This window comes from Belonocnema kinseyi, chromosome 5, assembly GCF_010883055.1.
Source record: "Belonocnema kinseyi isolate 2016_QV_RU_SX_M_011 chromosome 5, B_treatae_v1, whole genome shotgun sequence".
Taxonomy (NCBI): Eukaryota; Metazoa; Arthropoda; class Insecta; order Hymenoptera; family Cynipidae; genus Belonocnema; species Belonocnema kinseyi.
Genome location: NC_046661.1, coordinates 75,133,274 through 75,158,070, shown reverse-complemented (window position 1 = coordinate 75,158,070; position 24,797 = coordinate 75,133,274). Strand labels below are relative to the sequence as shown.

The window sequence follows — 24,797 nt, the reverse complement described above, 5'->3', positions numbered from 1 at the left end:
ATTTCGAACATTTCATAAAGATTTGGAACATTTCACAAGGATTTCGAATATTTCACAAAGATTTTAAAACTTAAAAAAGAATTTAGAGATTTTTAAAAGAGTACATTAAACCACATTTCTACGATTTCAAAACATTTTAAATATTTTAAACAATTTAAAAATTTTTTAGGATATATCAAAAGATTTCACTAAGATTTGTAATATTTAAAACAATTGCAATGAATTCAGAAAGATTGCAAACCATTTCAAAGATTTTGAACGATTTAAAAATGTTTGACAAGATTTCAAACGATTACAAAAGAAGATTTGAAAAAATTCTAATAATTTCAAATGAACAGATAAGATTTCATGAACAAAGATTAAAGAAATATTTCAAAAATATTTCAAAGATTTTATAAAGATATAAAAAAATTTCACAAAGTTTTCAAATTTTAAACGATTTCAAAATTTTGTATAAGATTTCAAAAGATTCAAGAAAGATTTCAAATATTCCAGTGATTTCAAATGATTACAAAAGACTTAGAGAAGATTTAAGAATTTCAAAGATTTCAAGAATTCCAAAACATTTCAAAGATTTTAAGCGATTTCAAAAAGTTTCAACACATTTGAGAAGATTTCAAAAGACTTCAATGATTTTAAACAAACACCAAAGATTTCGCAAACCAAGATTAAAGAAAGAGTTTAAAAAGCTTTCAAAGGTTTCAAGAATTTTTAAGATTTTACAAAAGCTTGAAAAAATGCCAAAATGTTTCTCAAATATTTCATCGAAATTTCAAGCTTTCACTAAGGTTTGTGATATTTCGCAAATATTTCAAAGATTTCTATTTTTAAGCATACATTTTTAATTTCAAGAATTTTAAAGTGAAACCTTGAAAACTTAAAAAATTAAAATCCTTTGAAGCTGACAATTTATTATAAGAAACAGTATTATGTTAGCAAATGTAAATATAAATAAATAAATCATTAATTTTTTAAGAGGATCTATATTTTGAGTATTAAAAACTGAACAGTTTATGAATTTTCAAATTGTTACTGTTTCAATTCGAAAGTCTTAGTCTTTAAAAAATGTAAAGGTGCGATTTAAGCTTTATAAACTATTGTCAATTTAAAAATAACTTAGTAATAATATATTCGTAATCAAAGGCTTTTATTATATTAAAAATATTGATTTAGCCTAAATTATTCTCTTTTTAATCCATTTAATTTGAAATTTTGTAATTAAGAAAAAGAATAATTATTTAATATTTAGAAATATTTGACTATTAATTTAATACGAGTTAATTGAAGCCAAATATTTAATAGTATATAATTTGAATTTTATTTGTTTGTTATAAATAGCTTTGAATTGTTAAAATTTCGAAAAGCTTTTAAACTTTGAACGTTACAATTTTTATTGTTATATTTAACAAATGTTCTATTCGTGAGAGAAATTGTTGAATTTTAATTATGAAATAATAATTGAATACTTATTGTTTGTAGAAAAAATTTGAGTAATTTTAAGGGATATTTAGAAGTTTTGAAGAGATTCTAAATTAATTTAAAACTTGAATAGAATTTTTCCAACTATTTTTAGAAAATCCTCAAATTTTTTTTTAAACCTTAAAATCTTCCAGGGTCTTTTTTGACAATTTTGAAAATTTCTTAAAATCATTTTTAATTTGCCTAGAAATATTAGGAAATTTTTTTTATTATTTTGGAGCCTTTCACAATTCTTAAAAAGCTTCTAAATTTTTTGTTTTTAAATCTGCAAATATAAACATTTTGTTTTAAATTAGATTGTGTGCATTTGCACCGAAATTTCGATACGAATAGTCGAATTTTGTCGGTACAAACACTTTATTTAAATGATGACATCAATTCAAAAAATTCAATTCATTTTAAAAGTTATTTAGAAATTCTGAGACTTTTTTTTGAAAATGAGTCTTTAACTAAAAATTGTAACTATTCCAACTGAATATTCAGTCATTTCAGTTGAAAATTCATCTCTTAGCTTCAACATTAATTCTCTGAACTGAAAATCTAACTATTCGATTTACGGTTGAAAAATTATCTTTTAGGGTTGAAAATTAATATTTTTGGTTAGAAATTATTCTTTTTGTTGAAAATTCAATTATTCTGGTCAACTATTTTAGTTAAAAATTAATTTTAGGCGAAAATTTATCACTTTGTTTCAACGTTAATTTTTCTTAATGAAAATCTAACTATTCAGTTTTAGGTTTAAACTCATCTTTTTTGGTTGAAAATTAATATTTTTATTGAAAATTTAACTATTGCAATTGAAGATTCATAATCTTAGTCGGAATTCATCACTTTGTTTGAAAATTAGTTGTTGTTTTTTTTTTTGTCGAAAACTAACTACTATTCCAATTGAATATTCCATAATTTAAGTTGGAAATTCATCTCTTATCTTTAAAATTAATTCTTTGAGCTGAAAATTGGTTTGAAAATTAAATTCTTCAGGTTAAAAATACATCAGGTTAGTTGAAAAATTATCATTTCATTTTTAAATTCAACTATTCCAGTTAAAGATTCATCATTTTAAATGGAACATTCATCACTTTGTTTGAAAATTGTTGTTTTTTTTTCGACAATTATTGTTTTTTTTTTTTAACCCTAAATGTATCTATTCTGGTTCAATATTCCATCGTTTTAGTTAAAAATTCATCTCCTCGGTTGAATATGATCTTTTTCAAATAAAAAAGTAAGAATTCAATTTTTGGTTGAAAAATAAATCTTTTTTGGTATAAATTAATCTTCTTGTTTAATAATTAATTTTTTTGTTCAAAATTCAATTGTTTGAGATCAAAATTCATCATTTTAGTGGAAAAATTATTTTTTTTAGTTTGAAATTAAACTATTGCAGTTAAGCATTCGTAATTTTAGATGAAAATTCATCACATTGTTTAAAAATGTAAATATAAAAGAAAGCATTTCTTTGATTTTTTTTTATCGGAAAATGTAACTATTCTAATTGAATATTCCATCATATTAGTTGAAAATTCATCTCTTTGTTCGACCATTAATTTGTTCAACTACAAATTTAACTTTAATTTTTGTTTAAAAAAATTTTTTTTTAGTTGAAAATTTGTATTTTTAGTAGAAATTTTTTGATTGAAATTGAATCTTTTTGTTTAAAATTCTTTTTTTTTAACTAGAAATTCATCTTTTTGGTTGAAAATTTGAAAATTCAATTCTTTTAGTTAAAGGTTTATCATTTTTAGTTTAAAATTCAACTATTTCAGATGAAGATTCATTATTTTGGTTACCAATCTATCTTTTTTAATTGAAAATTGATGTATTTTCATGAGAATTCAATTTTTTTGTTAATTAATTTTTTTAATACTTATTAAATTCAGTTAAATATTCCCTCATTTTAGTTTAAAATACATCTCATTGGGTAAAAGATAATATTTTTAATCATAAATTAAACTATTCAATTTTTCGTTGAAAAAATTATATATTTTTTTATTTGATAATTCACGTATTTTATTAAATGTGTGTCTTTTTTGGGAGAAAATTTGTCTTCTTGCTTGAGAATTCAAATATTCCTGATAAAGAATTATAATTTAAATTGGTAATTAATCTGTTTGGTTTAAAGATCAACTATTACTATTGAAGATTCATCATTTTAGTGGAAAATTCATCACTTTGGTTGCGAATTCAACTATTTTGTTGAAAATTAATGTTTTAACTGAAAATTAAACTCTCATTTATGGTTTTTAGTTCAGAATTCAACTATTTGGTTGCAAATTGTTATTTTTTAGTAGAAAATAGAACTACGTGATTAAAAATTCATCAATCTGCTTGATTTTGATATATCTGGAAAAAAAACTTGTAATTGTTTGGAAATTTTTTCCGGGATTATTTCAGCAGAGGCTCTTGATCGTTATTTCTATGCTGATTCTTTAAAAATATTTTGTAAAATTATTTTTCCCGCTAATAATATTGCGTGATCAAATTTGTTTTTTTTTCCTCTTTTTTCCAGGTCGGACCGATTGTGGGAGAGCTACATAAAATGGGAAACGGAGGGCAAGCGTTTGAACAAAGTGACTGCGATTTACGATCGTCTGCTCTGCACGCCAACGCTCGGTTATATTTCTCACTTTGAGGCATTCCAGGAGTTTGTCTCTGCCAACGCTCCCAATCAGATTCTCAGCGTTGACGATTTTCTAACACTTCGCTCGGAGGTGAAGACTCTCCTGAAATCCGAGGATGTCACTCCAGCATCTTCGGCAGATGCACCTCCTGGGGAAGAGCCACCACCACACGAAGTGCCACCCACAGACGAGGAGACGAGGGCCATACGGGAAAAAATAATTAGCAGCAGACGTAAAATGCACAAAGCTAATGTCAATTCGGTCGCTGCCAGATGGAGCTTTGAAGAAGGGGTACGTTTTTAATATTTGTCTTTTTGCTTGGGGCGGTTCAACAAGTACGCAAGGTGTTGAATTGATATCTTTTTCAATTATGATATCATTCAGTTTATAATGCATAATTTGAAAATATTTTACCTGAAAAATTCTCTATTTTAGATTTTTATTTTTAAACTTAAAATTTTAATTTTTAAAAAATTTTAACGTGCAGTCATGAAGATTTCAACAATTAAAAATTAAAGGCGTTTGAAGTTGCAAATTTTTGATAAAAAAACAGTTTATTTTATCAACTGTAAATATAAATAAGTAATTTTTAAAATGGATCTGTACTTTCAGTATTAAAAACTGAATAATAATTGATTTGATAAAACGATTCTAAATCCGTGGAAATTTCAAGAATTTCCAGATTCGAAATTAATTCGTAATTAAAGGCTTTTATTAAATTAAAAATATTTTTTCAGTCTAAATTATTCAATTTTCAACCCATTTAATTTTTTTAAATTTTGATAAAGAAAAAGGACAATTATTTAATATTTAGCAATATTTGACTTGTAATTTAAGAAGACTAAATTGAAGCTAAATATTTAAAAGTGAACAATTTGAAACCTAATTGTTTGACATAGATAGCTTTGAATTGTTAAAATATCGAAAAACTTTTAACATTTTAACGTTACCATTTTTATTGTTCTACTTAATAAAATGTTGAATTTGGAAGAAAAAAAAATTGTATAATGAAAAATTTTCCTACAATTTTTATAAAATCTTAAACTTTTTTTTAAAAAACCTTAAATTCTTCCCGGTTCGTTTTTAATAATATTGGAATTCTCTTGAAATCTTTTTGAATATTCTGTTAAAATAATTTTTCAAATTGAAGAATCATTTTCAAATTTTTTTGTAAACTGCAAAAATCTACATTTTGTTTTAAATTAGGTTGTGAGTATTTGCACCGAAATTTCGTTACGAATAACCACATTTTTCGGTAAACACACTTCGTTAAAATTATTTGAAATAATTTCAAATTCTACATTCATTTTTAATCTTTTTGTTCAATTGTTATTTAGAAATCCAAATTTTAAGGACATTTTTTTTAATTCGCAGGATTTTGTAAAATTTGTAGGATTAATTCAATTAATTTTTAAAGTTTTGGAGAAATTTTGAAAAAAAATTTCAATAAAGCTAAATTTGACAAATTTAAAACTACTTCTAGATTTCACAAGATATTGAAATGCATTTTTAAAGTTTTTCAAGGATGCTTAAACTATTTAAAATGAAAATAATTTAAATTCTAATTTAAGAACTTTTAAGTAGAAAGAAATTTAAATTTTAAAATATTTAATGGCTTAAAATAACTGAATAATATAATTTTGACAATTTTTATAGTTAGTTCATTAATTCTTTAATTTACAGTATTGAAAATATTAACCTGGATTTATATTTTTGGAACCTAATCAAAATCATTGTCGATTTTCTAAATTTAAGAATCAATCAATGCATAAAAAATTTCCAAATGTTTCAAGATTTTATTTCAAATTTTTTGTTCAAATTATTCATTATTAAAAATTTTGTTTAAAAACTTCCAAACATCTTTTAAAATTATTCGGATTTTTCCTACAAATATTTAGCAATATTTAGCAACATTTCACTGTTCATTTCAGACAAGTAAATTGAAACCAGATATTTAAAAGAAAATAATGTAAAAAGTTTTGAATTTATAAGTGAAATTGTTAAATTCTGACGCATAAATAACAATTGAACACTTATTATTTGTAGAAAAAACTTGAGTAATTTTAAGAGATATGTAGAAGTTTTAAAAAGATTAAAAGTTAATCAAAAACTTGAAATTATTTACAGTAATTTAAACGAAGTGTGTTAACATTTTTTTCAGAACTTGTGAATATATTTTAAAATTAATCGAAATTTTCCTACAAATTTTGAAAATCCTGCAAATTAAAAAAAATCCTTAAAATCTTCCATGTTCTTCTTTGATAATTTTTTTAATCTCTTAAAATCTTCTTAAAATTTCTGTTACAATAATTTTTGAAAGTGAAAAATCATTTTCAATTTTCCTAAGAAACTTTAAAAAAAATTTTATTCCTTAGTAGTCTTTCAAAATTCTTAAAAATATTCTAAATTTTTTGTTTTAAATCTGCAAAAATCTAAATTTTATTTTAAATTCGGATGTAAGTATTTCAAATTATTTCAAGTTCTAAATTTAATTCGAATCTTTTTAAAACTTCTAAATATCTCTTAATATTACTTTAATATTTTTAAAAATAATAAGTGTTCTATTGTTATTTATAAATTCAAATTTTTTTAATTAGCAGTATTTTCTAAAAGTTATAGAAAAAAGTCAATTTATTTTGAAATATATTTAAAAGTTCTGACCAAAAATTCAAAAATGATTTTGAATTTGGGAAAATTTAAAACCACTTCTAGATTTCTCAAGATTTTGAAATAAAATTTTAAAGCTTTTAAAGAATGCCTTTAAAGGATGCTTTAATTTGTTGTTTATTACTTCATATGGATAAATGTTTTGAATATAGTTTAATTTTTTAAATGTCATAACCCGTGAAAAATATTTGCGTACCGGGAAATGATCGGGAAGTTTTTTCTTCGATTAAAACGGCCATCCTGTTTCCAGATATATAAAAATAAAAATCAATAAAATTGATGAATTTTCAATCAAATAGTTTTAATTTCTATTAAAAAATACCAATTTTCAATTTAATAGTTGAATTCTGAACTAAAACCCATAAATGGAAGTTTAATTGTCAGTTAAAAAATTAATTTTAAACAAAATAGTTAAATTTTTAACCAACGCGATGAATTTTCCACTAAAATGATGTATCTTCAGTACTTGATGTTTAGACCAAAAAAGATTTATTTTCAATTTAAATTATAAATCTTTAACAGGAATATTTGAATTTTCAAGCAAGAAAAAATTTCTCTCAAAAAAGACACATATTTAACAAATGACATGAATTATCCAATAAAAAATATATAATTTTTTTAACGAAAAATTGAATAGTTAAATGCAAAATCTAAAAAAATTATCTTTCAATCAATAAGATGTATTTGCAACTAAAATGATGGAATATTTAACTGGATAAAGTAAATTTTCAACTAAAAAATATATATTGGTAACCAAAATAATGAATCTTCAACTGAAATAGTTGAATTTTCAAATAAAAATATGAATTTTAAATTGAAATAGTTACATTTTCTAATTTACACCCGAAAGGATTAATTTAAACAAAAATTGAATAATTAAATGTTTAGTTAAGACAATTTTTGTAAAACATAGGAGATGCATTTTTAACTGAAATGAAGGAATATTGAAATGAATCTTCAATTGGGATAGTTGAGTTTTAAACTGAAAAGATAATTTTCAATTAAATGATGCTAAGTCTTCAGCTGGAGTACTTAAATTTTCAATCAAAAGATTAATTGCTAAAAAAATTAAGAAATTTCAACTCTTTTTTTTTACAGGGAATCTTTTGGAGAGCGTGAATAATTTTTTTTTATTGTAATATTAAATTGAATAACAATGATACTTTATTTGTAGAGGTAGCTATATATTAACTGTATTAGACTATTTTTACGAAAAATGGTTGAAATTTCATGTATTTACTAAACATTTAACTATTCCTTTTTTAATTGTAAATTGATTTCTTTTAGTTCAAAATTCAACTGTTTGGTTGAAATTTTCAATTATTAGAATTTCTGTTTTATTAAAATTTATTATTTATTATTATATTATTGATATATTTTTTTTAATCAATTTTTTTTTAATAATAGTTTTTTAACCTTTTAATTTAACTATTCCAATTGAACGTTCCATTTTTCTTAGTTGAAAACTCATCTCTTTGGCACAACCTTAATTTTGTTAACTGGAAACTTAACTATTTAATTTTTGTATAAAAAATTATAATTTTTAATTGAACATTTATATTTTTGGCAAAAATTAATCTTTTTGTTGAAAATTCAATTATTCTAATTGAAGATTGATCGTTTTAGTTTAGAATTCACATTTTTAATTAAAAACTCAACAATTGCAGTTAAAGATTCATTATTTCAGTTAAAAAATCATCACTTTGTTTGAAAATTAGTTTTTTTTTGTCGAAAATTAATGTTTTTAGACTAAAAATTTAACTATTCCCATTGAACATTTCATCAAATTAGTTGAAATTTGATCTCTCTGGTACAACATTAATTATTTTGAAAGAAAACTGAACTATTTAATTATTGATTGAATAATTCTGCAGTTAACGATTCACCCTTTTAATTGAAAATTCATTTTTTAAGTTTAAAATTAAACTAATGCAGTTAAAGATTTATAATTTTAGTTGAAAATATATCACTTTCTTTTTTTAAATGCAAAGATTTGTTTTAATTTGTTTGTCTTTTTTATTTGTTGAATATTAGTTTTTTAACTGAAAAAGTAACTGTTCCAGATGAATGTTCCATTATTTTAGTTTAAAATTCATCACTTTGATTCATCATTAATTTTTTTAACTGAAAATGTAAATATTAAATTGTTTGTTCCAAAGTAATTTTTTTTAGTTGAAAAATAATCTTATTTGGTAAAAATTGATCTTTTTGATTGAAAATCAGTCTTTTTAGTTGAAAATTCATCACTTTGTTTGAAAATTTTACTTCTTTAATTTTGTTGTTGTTTAAAATTTATATTTTTTTAAATAAACATTCAACTATTCCTTTTTTGGTTGAAAATTGATGTCTTTTTATTCATAATTCAAGCGTCTGGTTGAAAATTCATCTGTTTGGTGAAAATTTTCAATTATTACAGTTCAAGATTCATAATTTAATTTGAAATTTTAATTATTCTAGATAAAGATTCAACTATCCCAGTTACAGATTCTGCAAATCAGTTGAAACTTCATTAATTTGTTTGAAAATGTAACTATTTTTTGAAAATTAGTTTTTTTTTACTGTTTCAATTTAATATTCCATTGTTTTTGTGGAAAATTCATCTCTTTGGTTCAGCGTTAATTTGTTAAACTAAAAATTTAACTATTTAATTTTTGATTCAAAACAATCTTTCTTTTTAGTTGGAAATTAATATTTTTGGTGGCAATTAATCTTTTTGTTAAAAATTCAACTATTCTAATCAAAGATTCATCATATAAGTTTGAGGTTTATCACTTTGACTGAACATTAATTTTTTTAACTGGAAATTTAATGATTCCATTTTTCGTTTGAAATTTATCTCTTTTTTTTTAGTTAAAAATTCATATCTTTTGTGGAAACTTAGTTTTTTCTTGTAGAAAATAAATCTTCTTTTTGAAAATTCATTTTTTTTAATACTGCTGTTTTTATTTGAAGTTCAATCTCTTCATTTAAAGAAATTATACCATTTGGTGGAAAATTCACCTTTGTATGTTGAAAGTTCAACTATGTGGTTAAAAATTCAACTATTTTTGATTTAAAATCAAAATAATTTTTGATTGCAATATCAACTATTATATTTTTTGTTAAGAAATTATCTTTTATTTATTGAAAATCTAGCTATTTTGGTCGAAAATGAACTTTTTTTTGTATATCTTTTTTGGTAACAATCAAAATTTCCTTATTTTCTAAAAAAGTTCGTCTTTTTGGGATGAAAATTCAATTACTCTGTTAAAAATTCGTTTTTTTTTTATTCATCTTATGGGATGAAGGTTAAACTATTTTGTTAAAATTTATTTTTTCAGTTTCTTAACTGAAAATTTATCATTTTTAGTTGAAAATTCATTTCTATTTTGCTTGAAAATTACTTTTTTAATTGAAACATTATGTAATTAATTATATTTTCGGTTAAAATGTTTTCGTTTTAAGTTGAAAATTGAACTACCAAATTTTTTAAACTTAGAATTCGTCTTTTTTGTTGGAGAATTCGTCTTCTTTGTTTGAAAATTCAACTGTTTTGTTGAACACCATTCTTTTTTATATAGAAAATTAATCCTTTTAGATTAACATTTTTTTTCGAAGTCTTGAGTGGTTATTCTTAATAAAACAGGGTTTTTTAATGCCAAAGAATGATATTTATTAATCTTTCCTCTTTTTTTTTAGATCAAAAGGCCGTACTTCCACGTGAAACCCTTGGAACGCTGCCAGTTGAAAAACTGGAAGGAGTATCTCGATTATGAAATTAATGAGAAGGATTTAAGCAGGATTATTATCCTTTTTGAAAGGTGTCTCATCGCTTGTGCTCTCTATGATGAATTCTGGATGAGGGTATGTGTCTATTTGCATTATTATTTGCATATTTACCCTATTTGCAATCCATAATTTAACTTGAAAAAATTATAATAAGATCAAAGCTTTCGAGAGTCAGGCATTTTGATAAAAATAAAAAATAGCAAAAATGAGTTAATTTCCTAAAGAAATTCTTTTGAAATATTTCAGAGTATTTTTAAAGATTCCGAGAAGTTTTTAATAGATTTCAGAAATTTGAAGGTATTTTTAAGATTTTAGTGTATTTTAAAAAATTTTGAGGCATTTTCAAGACCTTTTAGTTTGAAATGTTTGAGGGAATTTTAAAAGATTCCAAATAATTTTCTAGTAATTTCATTAATTTGAAGAGATTTCAAAGTGTTTGAAATATTTTAGGATAAAGAATTTTCTAGAATTTCGGACGATTAGAGTGATTTTACAGAGCCTATAAGGTTTTAGGATATTTTAAAATATTTTAAGTTATTTTATAAGATTTCAAATTATTTTAAGGGATTTATTCACGAAAAGTGTTTAGAAATGTTATTATTAATTTATCCGAAGTTCTGTAAATTCTTATGAATTTTATGAATTCACTTGAATTTTTTTAATTCAATTCTACTTAATTCAATGGATTTTTACGAAATTTTAAAAGTTTTTGTTTAATTGAACCTAAGAATCAATTGATAAAATGATCAAAGGATTTAAAATATGCTGCAGTATTTTTTCAAGATTTTCGGAATTAAAGGATTTTTAATATTTTAGATTACTTTAAAAGATTGCACTTTTTTTATGAATTTCAGTAATTTAACGTTATTTCGAAGGATTAAAAATATTTGAAGGTATTGTAAAAGATTCCCGGAAATTTTCAAGACCTTTAAAAAGTTTAAAAGCATTTCAAAAGATATAAAAAAAAGATTATAAAGATAAAAAAAACTACTTAAAGAAACTTTTCCTCGAGAGTCTATAAACCTGGTAAAACTTGATCGTCAACTGTCAAATAAATTGAATATTTGAAATATTTTAGGGAATTTAAACAGATTCCCAGAACTTTTGTGATTGATTTCAATAGTTTGAAGGGATTCCAATGACTTTGAAATACTTTGGGTTATTTAAAAAAAATTCAAGGCTTCAAGAAATTTAGAAAATTTCAAGGAATTTCTAAGGGTTTTAATCATTTTACGGGATTTAAAAAATCTGCTTACGGTTTTAAAGAATTTCATAGAAACTTTTTAAGATATGGAGGATTTTACAGGACCTGTGAGTTTATTGAATATTTAAAAATATTCCAAGGAATTTTATAAGATTGCTGATATGATTTCCAGGATTTCTGGAAATATCAAGTTTTTTAGAACAACTTATACTTGTAAATAGGTTTGTTTGAATCAAAAACAAATTCTTTCTGTGATATGGGGCTAAACAAAGGTTTGTTGTATTCATACAAGCAAATATTAATTAGAAAATCAGTAATTTACTTCTGGTCGCAGAAAAATTCAAGTCTTCATTATTTTAATCATTTGATCATTTTGAATCATAATCTCAAAATTCCAAAGAATTTGTTATTGATTTCAATAATATTTGAGAGGATTTTAAAGGGATTGAAATATTTTATCGAATTTTATAAGATATGGAATAATTTTATAGGACCTGTAAGGTTTTAAGATATTTTAAAATATTTCACGAGATTTTATAAACAAAATTCAGGAAATATCGCCAGGTTTCATAGAATTTCTCGATTTTTAAAAAGTTATTCAAGCGAACTTCTTTTGAATTGTTTTAATTCACTGGAAATCTTCTAAATTTACTTAATTCAACCGTTGTTTTTTTTTGTACTTTCAATTATCTTATGCAATTGAAGCATTTGAAACAATTTTAAAGGATTTGACATATCTTAGGTTATTGAAAAATTATAAAAATAAATTTTTAATTGATTTCAGTAATTTAATATATTTCAAAAAATTTATTTAAAAATAAGTGAGGGAGTTCGTAGGATTTAAAAGATTTTAAAATATTTTTTGCAATTAATTTGGAATTCGCCCTGAATTCTTTTAAATCCTTTTGAATTCTTCTAAATTAACTCGATTTTACTTAATTCAATGCATTTCTTTAAAGTTTTTTTTTTGCCTTTAAACAAATTCTTTTGACTTCTCTTTAAATTTTTCTATACTCATTTCAAACTTACTCAGTTTTAATTAATTTTTTCATATCGTATGGAATTTCAAAAAATTCTAAGGAATTTGTTTATTATTTTTATTAATTTGACGGGATTTCAAAGCGCTTGTATTTGAAGATACGGAATTTTCTAGAAACTTTTAGGCATTTCATCACCTTTTTCATACTTTTGAATTGTTTTCAATTCAGTTGATTGCTTTTTATTTAGGATTTATTTCTTTCTAAATTTCATCGAATTCTTCTCATTTCCTTTAAATTCGCTCAAATTTTACTAAAACCAATGGAATTTTTCCGATTTTTAGAATTATTTCCAATTAATTTGAATTATTACTTTTTTTGGTTAGAAATTAGTAGTAGTGTTTCAAAAATATGAAATTATTTTGCGGAATTCGCCCTTAATTCCTAATTCACTTGGATTCTTCTGAATTTATTTGTTGACCGAGAATTTCAACCATTTTCAGAAAAAAAATGTGTTGAATTTTGATTTTAACATTTTTTTTGTTAGTTATAGTTGAATTGTTATATGTTTTAATTATATCATTCAGTTTACAATACGTTATTCGAAATCGTCAATTTTGGAGAACAAATTTTTTTATTATCAACTGTAAATATAAATTATCAGTTCAAAATGTAAAAATTTCAAGATTTTAGCGTTAAAAATGCAAGCTTATTAATTGGAAAGTTTTAATAGTTAAAAAAATTTGAGCACCCGAAGGAAACTTTATAAACTATTTTCAATTTTAAAATAACTTCATAATAATATATTGATAATTATTTATTTATTTTTATTGACTAATTTATTAATTCATTATTATCAATAATTATATTCAAATTTATTAATTTCAGATATTGTTTGAGTGTAAAATTTAAAAATGTCTTATTTAAGAAAAATATCAATTGCTTAATATTTAGAAATATTTGAATCTCCATTAAAATCAGTAATTAGAAAAAAAATGTAAAACTGAAAAAAAACTTTGAGCGTTACAGTTTTAGTTTTTCTATTTGAAAACTTTTAATTTGTAAGTAAAATTATTGAATTTTAATGTATAAATAAATATTGAACACCTAGAAAAAAAAAATTTCTAGAAAAAATTCGTGTTAGTTGAAGAGATATTTCGATGTTCCGATAAGATAAAAAATTCATGTAAAATTTGAAATTATTTCAAATAATTTAAACGAAGCTTTCACGTATACCGAAAAAATTAGATTATTCATATAAAAATTTTGGTGCATATAACCCAGGGTTGCCTAATTTAAAATGAAATATAGATTTTTTTTCAGATTTCGAACAACAAATTTAGAAGCTTTGTAAGAATTGTGAAATGCTTTAAAAGAACGAAAAAAAATCTGAAGATAATATTTAACAAGATTTCCCAAATAGTCAAAAATGTATCTGGAATATTTTAAGGAAATATTTTTTATTTTGCAGGATTTTTGAAAAAATGTTGGAAAAATTCAAATAACTTTTTTCGGGCTTAAAATGGCTTTAAATTATTTGCACTTCAGTTCTTATTACTTCAGATGGAAAATTGTTTAGTCTTAGAGTTCGGATTTTTTAATTTCATTGAGCGTGAATAATGTTTGCGAACCGGGAAATGACCATCCTTTAATTTCAAAGTTAATGAATTCGATGAAGTGTTTTTAAAAATATTTTTGAATCTTTTTCAATTTATTACCATTTTTTTTAATTCACTTTAAATTTTTATAAATTTCATCGAATTCTTCTAGTTTGCCTTAAATTTTTTTAAATAAATTCTAATTTTACGGAAGTCAGTGGCATTTTTCTGAAGTTTTATGAATTTATTCTGAATTTGTAACCGTTTGAGCAGGAAAAAAGTGCCCTATGAGCGTTTTGCATTGATTCGGCAGCCCTAAAATGATAATAAATTAAGGAAAATAAATCAATCTGTTTGTTTTCATTGTCAGTTTGTTCGTTTCCTGGAGAGTTCGAAGGGTGACAATTCGGAGAAAATACGAGATGTTTACACACGTGCCTGTACAGTTCACCATCCGAAAAAACCGAATCTTCACCTTCAATGGGCGACTTTCGAAGAGAACCAAGGAAACTTTGAGAAGGCCGCGGAAATTTTGGAAAACATCGACGCCGTTCTTCCAAATATGTTGCAGATTGCCTACCGAAGGATAAATCTTGAAAGAAGAAGAGGAGATCTTGACAAGGCGTGCACACTTTATGAAAGTTACATCGCTAATAGTAAAAATAGGACCATCGCGAACAATATCGCTGTAAAGTACGCAAGATTTTTGTGTAAAGTCAAAAATGACACGGACAAGGCTGTTAAAACTTTACTTAAGGTGAGATTTTGTTGATATTTCTTACCAAAATATATTCTATTTTGAATCAAAACCCGTCAAATTCAACCCAAAAATACGAATTTTCAACAAAAAAAAATGGACTTTTAAGAAAATAAAGAAATTTTCATCAAAAGAGATAAATTTTTAACTAAAGTGATACATCAACAAGAAAAAAAAAGGATATTTTATACCGAATAGTTACATTCTTAATAAAAATCATTAATTATTTACCAGTAATAAAACGAATTTTCAACAAAATAGTTTAATTTTCAATTTAACAAAATTAATTTTGAAATAAAATGATACATTTTTAACCAAGTAATGAAATTTTCAACCTAAAAAATTATATTTCAACATTATAAAGTTAATTGACAACTAAATACTTGAATTTTTGATCAAATAATTAAACTTTCTACAAAGTAGATTAATTTGTAACCAAATAATTGGAATTTCAACCAAAAACGTGAATTTTAAACGAAATAGGTCAGTTTCAAAGCAAAAAGGTAGATTTTTCCACTTTAACAATGAACTTTTAACTTAAATAGTTAAATTTTTAATTATAAAAATGGATTTTCAGCCAAAAAAATTAATTTTCTGTCATAAAGGACGAATTTTCAACAAGAGAAAGTTAATTGACAACCAAAAAAAATTAAGTTTTCACTAAATTGATGGATTAAAAAAAAACACTGTTTTTCATACAACGGGAAGATTAATTTTTCACAAAAAAATTTTAAACAAAATAATTAAATTTTGAACCAAGAAGGTTACTTTGAAACTAAAATCTTTTTCTTTTTTTTTTTTATAATCTAAATCTTCAACTGAAATAGTTAAATTTTAAGTTTAAAGAAATATTTTCGACAATAAACCATTATTTGATAGACAAATAATTAAATTTTTTACCAAAGTAGTTGAATGTTTTACCAAATAATAAGTACAAATTTTGATCCCAAAAAGACTATTTTTAAGACGAGAATTCAATTTTTAATTTAAAAAATTAATATTTCACAAAATTAATGCATTTTCTATAAAGACGTTTAATTTTCCATAAAAAAGAAGAATTTTCAAGAAGAAAAAGTTCACTGACAACCATAAAGTTGAATTTTTTACCAAAGTAGTTCAATTTTTATCTCAGAAAGACGATTTTTAACTTTTTTAATTTTCTACAAAGCAGATTAATTTTTAACCAAGTCATTGAATTGTCAGTGAAGAAACCTGACTTTTCAACAGGAAGAATAATTTTTTACAGAAAGAAACTAATTTCAAATGAAAATGATGATTTTTCAAGCGAAATAGTAAAAATTTTAGTTTAAAAATAAGTTTCCAATCATAAAAATTAATGTTTAACCAAGAAAGTTAATTTTCTACTCAAAAAAATCTAATTTTCAAGAAGAAAATGTTCATTAACAAGCAAGTAAGTAAATTTTTATTAAAGAAATAATATTTTTTAACATAACAGTTGAATTATCTATAAAAAAAGGAAATTTTTCTCAAATTTATTGAATTTTCTATAAAGTAGATTAATTTTTAGCCAAATAATTAAACATTCAAACCTAATGGTTGAATTGTCAACCAGAAAGACTAATTTTCGACAAATATAAAACATTTTAATAATGTCCATGAATTTTGCAGCAAACACTTAAATTTTCAGTTTAGAAAAATTAATATTTTCTCAAACGAATAATTTCCAAATAAAATCAAGAATCTTTAACCTGTAAAATTCATTTTTAGAAAATTAGTTTCACTTTCTACGAATCATTTGAATTTTTAACTAAAAAAGTTAAATTTTCAACTTAAATTCAAATTGACCGGCAAACCGGGAAATACCTGAAATTTTATTCACCAGAAAATGACAGAGAATATACTTCTGATCGTAGCAAAATTCAAGTTTCCATTATTTAATTAATTTTAGTGAATTTAGAAAATTTAGAATCTCTGGTTGAGAATGTGACTACTTTGTTGAAAATAATTTTTTTATCAAAAAATTTAACTGCAAGTTAAAAATTAAACTATTTTGTTGAAAATATATTTTTTTATGAAAATTTAGATATTTAAGAGAAAATTTAACTATTCTATTTTGGATTGAAAATTTATATTCTATCTTTTCAATTTTCAAGCCTCTTTTTTAATTGTAAATCTTTTTTACACTTTCTTAGCGCAAAAAATTATTTTATAAGAAAATAGATTTCTGTTCGATTTTAAATAAATAATTTTTTTTCTGAATGAAATGTCAACTATTTGGCCAATCATTAACATTATTTACTTAAAAATTGTACTATTGGTTTTAAAATTTATTTACTTTGTGGAACATTTGTCTTTTTATAGAAAATTAATCTTCATGGTTGAAAATTCCTCTTTTTCATACAAATTTCAACTATCCTAGTTGAACATTCATCATTTTAGTTAAAAATTCATCAGTTTCGTTGAAAATTAATTCCTTCAACTGAAAATCTATTTTTGTTTTTGCAGAAAATTAGCTTTTTCTTAGCAATTTAATCTTCTTGTTTCAGAATTCTTCTTTTTGGTTAGAAATTTAAGTCAGATAAATATCATTTTAGTTGAAAATTTAATTTTCGGGTTGGAAATATAACCTCGGTTAAAAGTTCAACTATTTTATTAGAAATTATTTAAACTTTTTAATTATTCAAAATTACTTTTTAGTGGAAAATTCGTCTTTTTTTGTGGAAATCAATGTTCTTGGCTGAAAATTCATCTTTTTGGTCAAAAATTAAATTATTTAATTGACAATATTCATCATCTTAGTTGAAAATTAGTCTTTCTGGTTTGAAATTCACCTATTCTAATCAATGATTTACAATTTTAGTTTAAATTTAATCACCTTGTTCGAATTGTAACTATTTAATTTTGCTTAATAGAATTTTTTAAAATGAAAATTTAACTTATTCCGCGCGAATATTGAAAATAATCTTTTTATTTCAAAGTTAATTTTCTTGTCTAAAAATTATTCTTGTCAGATAAAAATTCAAGTATTCCAAATAAATATTTATCATTTGAGTTGAAGATTCATCTTTAAGGCTGGAAAAAATTACTGTTTTAAAAGTTTTTAATTCTTTTTAAAAATTCTTTTTTTTTTAATATTTATAATTTTAATGAAAAATTCATTTTTTGGTTTGAAAAGTGAGCTATTTAATTGAAAAATTGTTTTTTCTTTTGAAGGAAAGAATTTTTTTCCGAAAATTTAACTATTTTGTTGAAAATTTGTTTACTTTTTGGTTGTCCATTTTTTTCAACTGAAAATAAAACTATTATACGTGTTAAATATACCATAAATTTAATTTAAAAATTATTTATTTGGTTGAACGTTCTTTTTTTTTTGTAAATTCATCTTTTTTGGCTAAAGTTCAGTTATTTCATTTTTATATTTATCATATTAATTGAATATTTTATAGTCTTAGTTAAAAATTCATCTGTTTGGTTGAACATTTTTTTTATTAAAATTTAATTATTTAAGTTTTGTTAACGGTTTATCTTTGTTTCAGTAAAAAAGTCATTTTGGCTCATTTAAAAACTCAAATATTTTAGTTTAAGATTAATTTTTTTCAACTTATGTTCTTGGTTTTAAATTCAGTTATTCCATTTGAAAATTCATCAATTTTACTAACCAAATATGTAGCTATTCCATTTCAGGTTAAAAGTTAATTTTTTAAATTAAAAATTCAACTATTTGGTTGAAAAATTATTTTTTTTTTTGTAGAAAATTAATCTTGTTGTTTGAAAATTCATCTTTATAGTAGAAAATTCGAGTACTTCCGTTAAATTTTCCCCATTTTAGCAAAAAATTTATCATTTTTGCTAAAAATTGAGGTATTTGTTTCAAAATTCAGTTATTAAAAAAATTTTCGCTGTCATGTTTGAAGATTTTAGAATGAACTTGATAAATTAAAATAAATGAGTTTCACGGAAAATATGAATATTTTACTTTTACTTGGCCGGGAAAATTGAAAAACTTAACCGCGAATTGATCGGGAATTTGAAATAATTTCGACCAAAAAAACAAGGTGGACGCTGGACCGGGAAATGACAGTGAATTTTTTTTTACTGCGAATTTTACAAATTTGTAGAAGAAAAATCTGTTTACGTACGATTTCAACAGTTTTTAAATAATTAGTTAAATTGTTATGTTTTTCATTTATGCTATTATTTATCTTACAATGCGTAATTCAAGATTTTTTTACTTTAAAGATTTGCAATTAAAAATGTTTATTTTTAAACTTACATTTTTAATTTATAGATTTTTTAAATGTTTTCTTAAAGACTCGAATAAATAAAAAATAAAAGACTTTTATGTTGAAAATTTTAGGTGAAAAACATTTTAATTTAATAAATAAATTTTTTTTATATCATCTGTACTTTAAGTAATAAAAAGTGAATAAAAACGGTTCAATTTGAAATTTGTATTTGAAAAGAAGATTAATTATTAAATATTTAGCGATACTTGAATTTTTATTTAATTTAGTAAATTGAAACCAAATATTTAAAAATAAAGAATGTTTAACTGAATTGTTTGACATAGAAAACCTGTATTTGAAAAATTCTTAATTTGTAAGTGAAATTTTTAAATTTTGATGTATAATTTACAAATGAACATTTGTATACAAAATTTCATCCTGCGAATTTTAAAAAGTTTTCTTAAAATCTTCTGGAATCTTTTTTGAAATATTTTTTCAGAATAAAAAATTATTTTTAATTTTCCTATGAATCTGAAAAAAGTGTTTTTATTCTTTTGAAACTTTTTACAATTCTTGAAAAGAATCTAATTTTTTTTGTTTATAAAAATGTTGTTTAAAATCTGCAGGATTTTCTGAAAATCGTAGAAAAAATGTAATTCATTTTGACACATATTTAGAAGTTCTGAAACAAATTCCAAAATAATTTTTAATTAAAAACAACTTCTAGATTTCCCAAGATTTTGAAATAAAATTTTGAAACTTTTGTAAGGATGTTTAAACTATTTAAAAAGAAAATAATTGAATTTCTAATTTAAGAAGTGTTCAGTTAAAAATCTTTCAATTTTTCAATATTTGATGTTTCTAGCTTAAAATTCCTTAAAATTATATAATTTTGAAAATGTTAAAGTTCGTTGATTGATTTTTTAATTTAGAGCATTGAAAATGTTAACGTGGATTTTTATTTTTTTATATTGAAAAATGTTAGTACCTTCAATTTTATACGCGTAAATTATTGAGCATTTGAATACAAAATTTTTTAATCAAAAACTTTTCAATTTCAATTTTAATAGTTAAAAATATAACACTTCCTTTTTTAAGTGCTTTCATTTTCAGCTCAGTTCTTATTACTTCAAGTGGAAATTTTTTTAGCTTTAGTGTTCCATTTTTTTAATTTCATTGACCGTAAAAAATGTTTGCGAACCGGGAAATGACCGGGAATTTATTTCGTCGACCCTGAAAAAAGGATCAATTTTAATAAAATAAATGAATTTTTAACTGAATAAGATCAATTTTCAACCCAAAATGGAATAGTTAATTTTTTAGTTAAGGGCATGTGATACTTAGAAAATTGTCGATTTTACCAGTTTTAGGTTCCGACGGCTTTTTTTCTTTAATAATCAACATTTTGTCTTAAAAATTTGGGACATGGTAGCGACCATGCTAACGGACGTCCCCTCACACTTTTTTTTGGTTTAATTCAAAAAAGTTTAAATTTAGCAAAATCTGATTAATTTGCATAGCGCTTAGGAATTAGTATCGATTTTACCAGTTTTAGGTTCCGACGGATTTTTTTCTAGAATAATCAATATTTTGTCTTAAAAATTTGGGAAATGATAGCGAGCATGCTAACGAACGTCTCCGCACACCTTATTTGTGTTTTTTTTTTTTTCAAAAAATTGTTTGATATTGCTAAAAACGTGTGTACATTTGGAGGTTATGTATGTTACAATTCTCCTGTGCGTTACTTCCAAACTACACAATATTTTTGGCCGAAAACTTTGGACTTGCAAAAAAAATAGTGACTAATCTCCCTTAACTAACCCTTTTTGCAGGCAATCAAAAAAGTTTATTTCATAAATAATTTCCAGATTATCGGAAAGGCAGAGATGAAAAACGACGTAACCTCAAAATAATACATATGCATAAAATTTTTATTTAGCACAATAAATTTTTTTTGTTATTATCCCTCAAAAAAGAGTCCGGGGACGTCCGTTTTGATATTTTATAGCATCTCCGAATTCAGTTTTTTAAAATTTTCATTTTTGTGGAAAAAAGCCGGGGAAACTGTAAGTATCACATGCCCTTAAGAAATTTAATTAATTTTCATTTAAAAAAAGGTCCACAAAGAAGTTTAAATTTATTTGGATTTCCTATGAAAATTACTTTCGACTGTCTGGATTGCAGCTTGTTTATTTGGCGGAATTGTTAATAAAAAAATAAAAAATAAATGATTTCAGGCTGCAGACAAAGACAAGGACAATCCAAGATTGTATCTTCAGTTGATAGATTTAGGACTACAGAGGAATCCAGTTGACACGCAGGAAATCGTCGGATACATGGACATGTTCATTGACAGGGAACATGCCGATTTAGAGCAAAGAGTTCTTTTTGCTCAGCGCAAAGTGGAATTTCTCGAAGACTTCAGTCCGGACATTCGACAGGTTCTAAAAGCTCATGAACAATTCCAAAAGTGTATAAAACAGGCGAAGGAACGCAAGAAGGTCAAGAACGATGACAGCAAAGTGTAAGTTTTCATACATTTTTTATTTATTTATTTATTTTTTTTTTTTTGTAAATCATTTAAGGAGGAACATGAGCAACTTTGAGATTTTTTTTGATTTTTTATAATTGTATTTATAGATTTTTTTAACATTACTTTATATATTATTATATTTATATACTTTTATATTTATACATTAGATACATTTTTTAAAAATTTGTTTAGAAATTAAACTAGTTGTATGAAAATGTATGTGCTTTGTGACAAATTTGACTTTATCTGTAAAAAAATTAATCTTTATGGTTGAGAATTCATATTTTTCGTATAAAATTCAACTATACCAGTTGAAGATTCATCATTTTAGTTGAAAATCCACATATTTGGTTAGAAATCGATTTTTTGTTGTAGAAAATTATTTTTTCCTTTTAAAATTTATCTTCTTGATAAAAAATTCTTCTTTTTGCTTAAATATTCAAGTGTCGCAGTTAAATATTGGATCATTTTAGTTGGAAATTAATCTTTTAGATTGTAAATAAAATCACGTGGTTGAAAGTTAAGCTCTTCTGTAAAAAGTTAATTTTTTTATTAAAAACTTATCGTTTTAATTAAAAATTTGTTTTTTACTTAAAATATTAGCTATTTGATTGAACACTTTTTTTACATTGTATGAAAAAAAAATTTTTATGTAAATATTATTCCACTTCAATATTATGTAATTTTAGTTTAAAAATACATCTCTTTAGTTGATCATTAATTATTTTGACAAAAATTTAATTATTCAATTTTTTCCTGATAAATGATCTTCTTAACTTGAAAAATCGTCGTTTTGGGCAAAAAAAATTTTTTTTTGTGAAAATTTATCTTTTTGGTGAAATATTCAATTATTATAGATTAAGATTCAAGAATTTCCAGTTAAATATTTACAGTTTTATTTAAAAATTCATCACTTTCTTCGAAAATGTAACTTTTTTTAAAGTTAGTTTTTGTTTGTTGAAATTTAGATTTTTTTATTGAGAGTAATTTTTTTATTGAACATTTAACGTATTCGAATTGAAAATTCATCTGTTGAGCTTAAAATCAATTTTTTAACTCAAACATGTAATTATTTAAGTTTTGGGTGACAATTTATCATCTTTAGCAAAAAATAACTTTTTTATTGTTTGAAAATTCAACTATTTCAGTTGAAGATGTAGTTGAAATCTTAGATTTTCTTTACAATTAATTTTAAAAAAAGAACATGTTGAAAAATGATTTATTTTTTAGAAATTTTTTTTTTCAAAATTAATTTTTTACTGGTAATATAACTATTCAATATTTAGTTAAAAAATTATCTTTTTTAGTTAAAAATTTTGACTTTTTGGTAGAAATAAATCCTCTGGTTTCAAAATGAATCTTTTTGTTTGAAATTTAATGATTCTAGTTAAAATCTTTTCATTCTAGTTGAAAATAAATCGTTTGTTTAAAAATTTAACTATTTTGTTGTTGTTGAAAGTTATATTTTGTTTGCTGAACATTTGTTTTTTCTTTGGCTGAAAAATGAATTTTTTCACTGAAAATTTAACTATTTAACTATTGTATTTTTGGTTAAAAATTATTTTCTCCCTCTTATTTTAATTATTAATTTTGTTTCTAATGAGTCGAAAAGTAAGGTAGTTTGGAAGTCTGTTTTGTAATTGTAAATCTTTTCCATCCTTTTTTGGCAAAAAAAATTTCATAAGAAAATATATTGCTGTTCAATATTAAATAAAAAATGTATTTTTGTTTTGTTTTTAAATTGACGTTTTTTACTTAGAAATTCAACTACTTGTTTGAAAATTTATCTCTTTATGGAAAATTCTTCTTTTTTTTTGTAAAAAATTAAAGTCTTTAATGAAAATTTAACTTTTCCATTTTTAGTTTAAAATTGATCTTTCTTAGTTCAAAATTTAACAATTTGACTGTAAATTGATATTTTTTAATAGAATAATTTTTTTTAGCTATATTGTTCAAATTGTAAAATGATTTGATGAAACAAATCAATCCTTTCTTCGACCGTTGATATTTATTGATTTCAAATCGTAGATTTCAAATTATTTATGTCTTACGGTCCAATCGTAAATCGAAAAAATAAATATGAGCCAAAAAAACATGTTCTTCGAAACTCAGATATTTATTTACTAGAAAAAACTCCTTTTGAAACTTCCTGACGTTCTGGTACACATGCGTACCTTTTCCGAAGGTTCTTAACCTAAATAATTATATTAAAGATTAGTAATTTTAGTCTGAAACAAATATGATGGATAATTACGTAGATTTAAATAGATTGTTACCTGAGTTGGTGATAGTTTAAAATAGTCAAACAGATCAATTTCCAGTCAAAGAAAAGTAGCATTTCAGTCAATTGTTTTAAAAAATTAATTAAAATTTAGTCATTTTTTAGAAGTCTCAACAATTTTTTTTTTTTCGAGACTTCACTCGGTTAGAACTACATTTTTTTTTAATTTGTATGAGAAAAAACAAATTAGCGTAGGTTAGGACAGGCGAACAGAAATTGACAGTTTCAGAAATACATGAAGAATACGTAATGAACGATGATGTAATAGGCAAGTTTCCATTGAAAACCACTGATGTGGAAGCGCGTAATTGAGTTTAAATTTGAAATAAGAAATTAAAAAAAAATTTTAAATGTGTATATGTACACATCGATACATATGCATACATATATACACACATATAGCATACATACATATACACATATATACATATAGAGATGATTAATATTAAAAACATTATTTTATAATACTTTGATAAATTTTATTAATATTTAGAATTTCAGTCTGTAAATTAACTGAAATCTTACGATATTTGTTTATAAAAATAGACTCAATAATACGTCGTTGATAAGTATTTTTTTCTGTAGCTAATATTTTAATACGTTTAAAACCAAAATCAAAGTAATGATTGAAATTCCAAGAATATTGCGACAAACCTGTATTAAAATTCCCAACTTCACAATCTCTTTTGTGCTCAGCAATTATAGTTTTTAATCTCCTGTCAGTTTTA

The 24,797-nt window shown here is 23.1% G+C and overlaps 1 protein-coding gene across 3 annotated transcripts in view; it reads left to right on the top strand.

Moving 5' to 3' along the window:
* Positions 1–24,797, top strand: part of LOC117173990 (pre-mRNA-processing factor 39-like) — a 63,483-nt gene that overhangs the window by 33,757 nt on the left and 4,929 nt on the right. For all 3 annotated transcript variants that reach the window (XM_033362676.1, XM_033362675.1, XM_033362674.1), the window contains exons 9-12: positions 3,986–4,388; positions 10,443–10,607; positions 14,682–15,068; positions 21,493–21,779. In XM_033362676.1, the coding sequence (XP_033218567.1) occupies positions 3,986–4,388; positions 10,443–10,607; positions 14,682–15,068; positions 21,493–21,779 (1,242 nt within the window). The remainder of the gene's footprint in view (positions 1–3,985; positions 4,389–10,442; positions 10,608–14,681; positions 15,069–21,492; positions 21,780–24,797) is intronic.